Source organism: Delphinus delphis, chromosome 2 (genome assembly GCF_949987515.2).
Source record: "Delphinus delphis chromosome 2, mDelDel1.2, whole genome shotgun sequence".
Classification (NCBI taxonomy): Eukaryota; Metazoa; Chordata; class Mammalia; order Artiodactyla; family Delphinidae; genus Delphinus; species Delphinus delphis.
The window spans coordinates 119,297,593-119,306,900 of NC_082684.1; the positions used below are offsets into that span (position 1 = coordinate 119,297,593).

A 9,308-nucleotide genomic window follows, 5' to 3' on the forward strand; every position below is an offset into this window, starting at 1 on the left:
ACACACACACACACAGAGATGTTATTCAGCCATAAAGAAGGTGGAAATCCTGGGACAACACAGACAGATCTTAAGGGCATTATGCTAAGTGAAATAAGTCAGTCAGAGAAAGACAAATACTGTATGATCTCATTTATATATGAAACCTAAAAAAAAGAAAAAAACCAAACTCGTACAAAAAGAGATCAGATTTGTGGCTACCAGAGGCAGGGAGTGAGGTGGAGGGGAAATTGGAAGATGTGGTCAAAAGGTATAAACTTCCAGTTATAAGATAAATAAGTACTAGGGAAGTAATGTACAACATGATGACTATAGTTTACACTGTTATATGGTATACATCAAAGTTGTTAAGGGAATAAATCCTGAGTTCTCATTACAAGGGAAAAAATTTTTTCTCTTTTTTTTTTTTTTTTGTATCTACATGAGATGATGGATGTTAACTAAACTTGTGGTAATCATTTCACAGTGTATCTAAGTCAATTCATTATGCTGTACATCTTAAACTTATATAGTGCTGTATGTCAATTTTATCTCAATAAAACTGGGAAAAAATGTTAAAATCCCCTTTATAAGCCATCATCTCAGGGCGCATAGCATTCTCCCTCAAACTCAGGCTTTCACAACTAATTCAGAGGCAATGTAAAGAACTAGATTGCTGAGGAGGGGCTGTTTCATGGCTGTGGCTGGGTAGTCCTGCTCTGGGTGACCCTGAGGCTTCTGCTTCGTTTCTGCAGCCTTGTCTCCCCAGAATAAAATGGGAGCATCATTTGCCTGATGACAGATTCCCTAGGCTTTTGCAATATTAGGCACTACAGTTCAACAAAAAGGACTGAAGACTATCTAACAAATCTAATTATTCCTTTACAACATTAACTCCCAAAACACGCTAAAAATGCAGTAAAATATATAGAAAATGAGCTCCATGGTATCTCTTATGTATACCTAAAACAATTTTAATATTTATTTATTATTTGGCTGCGTCAGGTCTTAGTTGCAGCACATGGGATCGTTTCTGTGGTATGCAGGATCTTTTGTTGTGGCACATGGGCTCTTCTTTGCAGTGCCTGGGCTCAGCAGTTGCGGTGCACAGGCTCTCTAGTTGTGGCATGCGAGCTCCAGAGCATTCAGTGCGGTGTACAGGCTCTCTAGCTGTGGCGTATAGGCTCCAGAGCGTGTGGGCTCAGCAATTGCAGCACACAGGCTTAATTGCCCCCCAGCATGTGGGATCTTAGTTCCCCAACCAGGGATCGTGTCCCCTGCATTAGAAGGTGGATTCTTAACCACTGGACCACCAAGGAAGTCTCCTTAATAAAAGTTTTAAAGTATGTTATGCAGACCAATCAGCAAGACTGTACTTGTTACTACCTGTTCTTCACCTGCTGGGGTAACCTTGGGCCCAAGCCCTGGACAGGCCTCATCCCTTGGATATGGACACTTCCATTTTCTCCAACATCATCCCACATCTTTTAACTCTGAATTACCAGCTCCCTTATTAAAAAGGAGGAATCAATTTTCCTTCACAGAAGAAATTATTTTATTCCATTTGAAAAAAAGTATACAGATATTCATTCTTTGCCTGGCAAAAGTCATTTTCTCATGAGAGTCTGAGTCCTGCCTGGCGAATTTAATGGTGACAAATGGTTAGAGAAACCTGTGGCCCTCAGGGGCACAGTGCACACAAACGTTTGGCTGGAAAAGCATTTACATGATCAAAACATTTCCTGTAGCAAAGGCTGATAAGTTCATTTTATCCTGAAGACCATTTGCTTTTGAAGAAAACATTTAATTTTGAAGATAATTTAAATTTGCTAATTGAATCCAGGGCAACATAGTTTTTCACATAACTGAGAGGAGAATGAAACTGGAAGCCCATCTCAGGTACTTCTTCGCCACATTCCCCTCCTCTTACATGATGAGCTCTTTTAAATTGATCTCTAGGCTGAATGTGTCAAATGCCTTAAACCTGCCTAAAACCCAAGAGCAGCATGTTTTCCTCCCTGGAGACAGACCTCCCTAAGGCTGAGCCACCAGCCACCCTGGCCAATTTCCACTCCTTCAAGGGACCGAGGCAGGCTCCTGCCCTCACCCCATTCACCCTTGCTCCACCAGCAAGGTCTCAGAGGCCAACCCATGCCCTCCACGAGCCTCTGAACTTAGCTCCACTGCTGCCTTGTCATAGAAGGAGATGGGCAAACCCCCAGGCCACTCTTTTTATGGTCTTCCACAGCAAGGGTCACCTCTAGGCCCTCCATTAAGTGTTCAATATTTTAACATTATGAGCTACACTGTATTCACTCAAGGAAAAGTGACTGAGCCCCGTTCCTGTTCTGTGGCTCTAGAAGTCCTAAGGATGGAGTCAAGGAAGCAGCAGAAAGCAAGCCCATTCTCCCTGTACCACTCTTCCAGACACATATAGGGGCCAGCAAAAGCTGGATTGATGACTGTTCAGCCTTAGAAGTGTCACATGTTGGGACCTCGGTGAGAGGCACTCATCCTTCTCCCTATACCTACTCCACTCCAGACACTGACCAGAAAGAGCTCCTTCCAAGAATGCTGACTTGGGGGCTCCAGTTAGCAATCACTGTGGAAATGCTCCTCAGGTGAAACAGGGCCATGGCCTCCAAATGTCCTGGCCAGGAAGTGCTTAAAACATGCCTGCGTGTCAGATTAAGGAGCTCTAAAATTACGAGGAACAGAAGTGCTATTTATTCAGTATTATAGCAATTTAGATTTAGGGCTTTTTAAATTCTAGATATGACATTGCCTCAAAAAGGCTGTCTGAGGGGGCAAATGTGAAGCAGGGCTTATTACAATGTCATGTGTCACACTCTGAAACAGGGTGACATCCCATTTCTATTGCACAACACCTTTGTTGGGGGGGACACAAAACTTCATTTGTCACAGCCAGTCACTCCTCCACAGCAGGCAGGGGACAAAGCAAACATCCAGACAACCAAAGCTGATACCAGGGGCTCCCATACTGCAGGTCCATCTGCCAAGGCCATTCATCTCCCTCCAAGCATGTCCAGCTTGGGGACCTACACAGTGCTATTGTGAAGACACTCATGGCCAGTCCACTAAATGCCTTCAAGGAACAGCATCTGTCATGTGTAAATGTCTCTCCTGCCGCTCCTGTTTAGATGTAGGAGGTTGAGGACGCTGGTGTTTTGGCTCCCACAGCCTTGGATTAGGCGAGTCTATTCCCCATGATGACTGTGATTGACATGATGGTGGCTTCTGAAAACGTGTCCATATGTCACAGAAAAAATGCAGCACGCTAAGATATGGCCAGTGTCGACTGATGCACATTAGGAGCCCAAGTGCTAAAGCTGCCCTGATTCCTTAGAAACAACAAGAGCTAGTTCTTCCCGTGGGTGGTCTGACTGAACTGGCTGTCTGAAGAGGGGATGGTTGGCAATGGAATCGCTAATTTGGGGGATTGCCCTAGAACTGCACTCACTGCCATCGAGCCATTAGGGACAGCAGTTGTATTCAAGCTACTAGGGATCTCACTAGTAGTTTGTATTTTAAAATAGACCAAATAAAACACTGGTAAAACAATTCCAATCAGAAGCATGATAAAAACAGCATTCCACCTCTGAATTCCACAGTCTGCACCGTTTGTAGGTATCTTCGGAGGAGTCGGAAGCAATGGCTGACTGGAGGTCTCTATGCAGCAACTTTCACTCAAAAAGATTTCTGACTGCACTGCATGCTCAATATTCTGGTCAATGCCCTTAAAGAAATCCGTCAGTGTCTTAGACGAGGCACCGGCACTGACAGCTGCTCTGTCTGGGTCTGGCTGCTCCTCGAAGGTCACTCTGGTCTCTGTAGATGAGCTCAGGAGGGGTCTGAGTTCTTTGTGGGTCTCTGTTAGTATCCCGTGGTTTTTCACTGGAATCTTAACAGATTTCAAAGCATATAAGTCTTGTTCTCTGATGAAGTTGTTGACTTTCTTGATATCTGCAACCTAGGGAAGCCATGAAGACAAACATCACGAAATGATGTAAAGCTCCTTAAAACTAATATCCAAAAAGTGGTGCTTAACCTTTCTGCGTGATGGTCCAAGCCCACACAGCTTAAGAATCTGATGAACACTGGAAAACTGTACCTACACACAAAATTTAGTTTAGGCTGAATAACTTCGTTTTTTTGGCTTTAACTCAGCCTTAATGTATAGCTTAATCATAAGATTTTTTTATAGACTTACAAGTTTGAACAACTCAAGATTAGTTTTGGAAAAGACTTTGTTTGTTTAAAGTGTGCCTTCAACAAAATGCTTTTAGGTGAAACACATCATGGTAAAAGAAGGCTGTACCCTTTCTACATTTAACTTTTGAGAAAACAGTGCCCCCATCTGGGTGACTCTCTCCTGCATCAGAACTTAATTTAGTAGCTGTAGTAGACATTAGCATTCAGCAAACACAAAGCCTCAGCCAGCTCTACAAACACTAGAACCTAGTTCACCTGTAACAACATTTTAAAAGGTGTGCCCTCATGATTATACGACGTTTTCTTCCCCAGAAGCACTGTATGGCCTATAAACTTATTTTTAAAATAAAAGCGACCTAGAGTTAATTCACTTCAAGGATTTCACAACACTTCTTTTCACTAAAAACATGCAGAGAATATGCATCAACTTGAAAACTATAGATTGAAATCTTCTATTCCAATATTAGGACTTGAGGAGAAAGGAACACGACTGTGAGTTTTAAAAAGTAACAAAGTTTATGACAAATTCCTCTCATAATCAAACCTTAATTTTTAAAAAGTAGGGGGAAATATAAGTCAAAGATAGATCCTCCCTCAAGTTATTGTTTGAAAACTTACCAAAAGCATCAGAGATGGACTCTAAGGTTCTAACTCCTAAGTCCACTTAAACTAGAGTGTAAATACAGCCAACAGACTTTATTCAAATCAATCATCTTCATTATTTTCATTACTTAGCAAGTGCTTTTATCATTTAATTGAATTGGGGTGGTGGACATTTTTAATTTATTATATCCCGAAACTTAAGGTGCTTGAGATATTTTTGTTTTTGATCCTAATAAACTAACATTAAATTTATTTACTTCAAATAGGAAAATTAATCACTTCTTAGATACATTATATAGTCCTTTTGGATTTATTAAACATCACTGTTCCAAGAAGCCCACTGCATCTATTCAGGTCTTTGTAGGAGAGGATTCAGTTTTCAACCCTTGCTCGATAAACCATATAGTATGTCTACAGAAGCTGATTATAAGAGTCAAATATAAATCTCAGTACAGTTTACAGACCACTATGTGTCCCTGGAGACCAGTTTATTTCCCTGGGAAACAACACCTCCACACAACATGTTGAGTCATTTGATCCTTGTTAGGTAAATGACAGACCCTTCAAGGATGAAAAGATTTTTTTAAATAAGTAGCTTATATAGCCTTAGAGAAAGCCATAGTAGCAGCACAGTGCTAGCAAATTGAAATAGTTTCTATCTAGGAGAAAATGCAGCAATTCAATAAATACCTTCCTACTTACTTTGCCATTGTTAATCACGCTGAATGCTAAAAATATAATTAAAGAGAGAAACAGGGTTATATAGATACACAGCATACAAAGGATAGATCATGCAGTTCTAAAAGAGAGAAGGCAAAACTTTACCAATCAAATAAGCTAAAACCAGCAAGAAAGGTTTAGAAAAAGAAAAGTAGCAAAAAAATAAAGCAAGCATACCAAAGAAATCTTGGATAAACTCTGCGTGGCATCTCTGGCCCCATTAGGTCTTAAATAAAATGTGCTCAAAAGGAAAAAGGTTTCAGAATTTCATTTTGGAGGGACAAGGAAGAGGTGCAGAGAGGGAACTGCCCTGTCACCTGAAATTCCTGACTAATTCCCTCTCTCTCTGAGGAACGGAAGGTACTTCCACCTGCCTTCCATCTCTAGCTAGACAGGGGTATCTTTTACTCTAGAGCAGGCTTCTTCCAACCACCTCTGGGGTCAGAAAGGGTCCCCACCCTTCAGTGAGCTCCTCTGTTCCTCTAAACACAGGGGCTGAAGGGCAGGTGGCGCCTTCACCTGTGGAGTTTCTTACTTTGCAGCCATACTGAAGAGCGAGCTTGTTGAGGCTGTCCTCCTGGGCCAGCTCCCGCTGCAGCAGCACCACGTCCCCTGCTCCTGGCTGGTGAGGGTGGTGGGCACCCTTCTTCTGGCGCTCCTTGCCCCGGGGCCGCAGAGCTACTTGGTGGGACTCTTCCTCAGAGGAGTCCCCGGAGTCCCCAACACCATTCTCAAACATGTAAATGTGGCTGGTCGGAGTCCTACAGACCATGGCTGGGCCTTGGAAGGTCTTGGCTAACACTTCCTTCTGCCTCATTTTCTTAACTGAAAACCAAACCCCAGGGTTAATTCCACACAAGGCATATTCATTCCTCTGTGGCTACACTGAAGATAAGTGTCTTCTTGTTAGAGATGACTCCTTTCCCTAATATAAATACTCAACACATACCATCGGCACAAAAAATGTCAAAACGTGTTTACGCTGGCTGAGATGAAGGGAGAGAGACAGGCAAATAAATACACTCTTTTTTTTCTAATTGCATACTTTTTACGCAGAAAACAAAAGAGTCCTCTTTCTTCTCCCCTTATTCCTCATCCATAGCTATGTCTCCCCAAAACCCACATATGCCGATAAACAACTTCTCTTTTCGGTCCCAGAGTAGTAAAGAAGCAGCTGGGATCACTGCGATGAGAGGTGAAGACTGTTCCCAACTTCCTTCCTTGCACAGACCCTTTGTACAAAAAAATTCTTGCTCAACACTTCAAGCATTCCAAAGTAGCTTCACTTAAGGTCAAGACTAAGGTCACTTACTTAGAAGAACAATGAGACTAAATAATCTTGATTTTGAAACGACTTGAATTATATAACATGTGAGGCAAGCTGGGGGAAGATTTCTGTCAAACTAAGAAATTCGTCCGGTTTCTCACAGGTCCCTTGGCCTTCAGAATCTCCCCGTGTCTGGTTATTTTCACTTCCCGACCAGTGCGGAAGCCACAATACAAGCCTTTCCCCTCTCCAAGTTGCTCGAATGAACTTCCAGAAATGAAATCTCCAACCCGGGAACGAAAGCCTCAAAAAGAGCTGGCTCCGGGTTTCTTCGGAGCCAGGAAGAGATGCGGCCCCCTCGGGACTGCGTGGCCACGGAGCGACCCCCCCCCCCCCACCTCGCCCCAGCCCCCTCCCCGCACTCCGGGGGCTCCGCCGGCCGGGATGAGGGAGGGAGGAGGCGGCTCTCCGGGTGCCCGAGGGTCACCTGCGACGGTCCGAGCTCGGGCGGACCCTCCCGTCGGAGCTCAGCGCCTGCCAGGAGCCCCGGCGGCTCGCAGGCCTCAGTTTCCCTCGGAGCTCCTTCCGCGAAAGGGAGCTGACTATAAAAAGCGAGAGCGGCCCGCCTCTATGCTTAGACGGGTGGGGCCCCAACATTCCACAAAGGCACGACCTCCGACCTCTGACCTCCACCCCAGAAATCTCGGGGCAGTCCTCGACGGTCTGGGACGCTGCACCTCCAGCTGCAGGACGCTGACCTCAGAGACCCAGGAGTGGCGGCTCGCCACCCAGCCGACGAGCTGTGCGACGCCGCAGCACCGCAACAGGCGCACGCAATTCCCCCTCCCACAAGCCGGGTACCTCAGCGTCCGGGATCCGCCGAGACCGATCGCAGCCGCCGCTGCTGCGCCTGCCGATTGGCTGCGGAAATCAGCAGGTTCCCGGGGGCGGGGACGGCGAGGCAACCAATGAAATCAGCGGTGGGCAGGGACTGGGACGAGCCGGGCAGTGCTGAGAGGTCAGCATAGGACCTGCGGGGAGCGAGGCCCCGGGGGCGGGGCCGGGGCCGGGGCCCTGGGTCTGGGGCGGGGCCTCAGCTCCTGGACTGACGCTTGCCACACCCGCCCGCCTGCAGCTGCTGCACCGGCTAGTTCTGGCTCCAGTTTGTGCCTCTGCTCTCTCTCCCAGCTTTCCGCTGAGCCTCGGCTTTTTCACCCCGCCCTATGTCCATGGTCTGTAACGAGAGCTCAGATACCCAGTAGAGTCGGTGTCACCAGCTGAGGCCTCCGGCGGAAAAGGAGCCCCTCTGGCTCGGTCTAGGAGGGTGAGGGGTCTCCGCATGCTGAGCCATCTCTGGCCAGAACACAGGAGGAGTTTGCTTCGCCGCGCCCCGCCCAAGAGGATAAAAAAGAAAAGTCCACCAATGTAACACACTGAACCACGCAAACACGGACCAAGGAAACATAATTTATCAAGTGTCAGATGGCAGAGGACTCCTTAAGCTTAAACGTGCTGGATGAACTCTTTCACACACTAAAGCACAAAAGTTTAAAACTGCAAAAGATTAAAATCCTTAATTGAGAGAGACCTCATTGAATTAATAAGAAACACACTAAGATTCCGGTAGATAAATAGATGAAGAGCATTGAGTACACAATTCTGCAGAAGCAGAATACAAATGGCTATCAGGGAAGAGAAATTAACCCTCACTAGCAATCAAATTAAACCACAAAGCAAAAGGATTAAAACAGTAAGATCTCAGAAACCCCTTCTATGGCTTTCCATCCCACTTAGAATAAAAGTCAAGTTCTTTATCTTGGCAGACAAAGTCCAGGGTGGTGTGAGGGCTCCAGCACAGTCTACCTGTTCCTTTCAGCTACGCCCCACTTTTCTCTGGCCTTTAAACACCCAGATCTCCCACCTCTGGCCCTTCACAGGAATGTCCTTCTCTCAGTTGCTGGCATGGCTAGACCTTCTGACCCTCAGGCCTCAGATAAGTCACCTTCTCAGCAGGTGTCCACCCTATATACATGTGTGCTCCCTCCGTGTTCTGGCAGATCAATTTGTTTCTTCATGGCACTTCCCGCTTAATTTACTTGTTTTATTGCCAGAATCCTCCTGCCCCTAATTATCATCTCTGTTTTGCTCACCACTCCCAATGCCCAACTCTGCTTGCACTTAGTAGGTGCTCATTAAGTAGTGGTTCATTAGGAGAGACATTAAGTGACCTCAGTAAAGTACACAGGAAGGAAGTAACAGCACCAAAATCCAGTTCCTTCTGTGTTTGATTCCAAAGGCCCAGCTGTCTGGTCCAGAGCACCTAGCCATGGCCTGGTATATTTGGCAAGCCTAGGAGTCAGAATTTAAAAGTGTGATTAATGGGAGAGGAGTCAGAACAGAACGTGCAAATCTGAATTAATATAGTCACACTCTGATCAGTTATAGTTGCTTCTTTCATTCAGCTGTCCAATAAAAAACAAATCCAGATTCAGGAGGGACTTTTTTC

At 45.4% G+C, this 9,308-nt stretch overlaps 1 protein-coding gene across 1 annotated transcript; it reads right to left on the reverse strand.

Moving 5' to 3' along the window:
* Positions 1–2,286: 2,286 nt before the first annotated feature.
* On the reverse strand, positions 2,287–7,163 carry LYSMD4 (LysM domain containing 4). Its single transcript, XM_060005512.1, has 2 exons — positions 6,071–7,163; positions 2,287–3,970 (listed from the first exon to the last, which is right to left on the reverse strand). Exons 1-2 carry the CDS (start codon positions 6,350–6,352, stop codon positions 3,359–3,361), a joined length of 894 nt encoding a protein of 297 aa, XP_059861495.1. The 5' UTR covers positions 6,353–7,163; the 3' UTR covers positions 2,287–3,358.
* Positions 7,164–9,308: the final 2,145 nt, after the last annotated feature.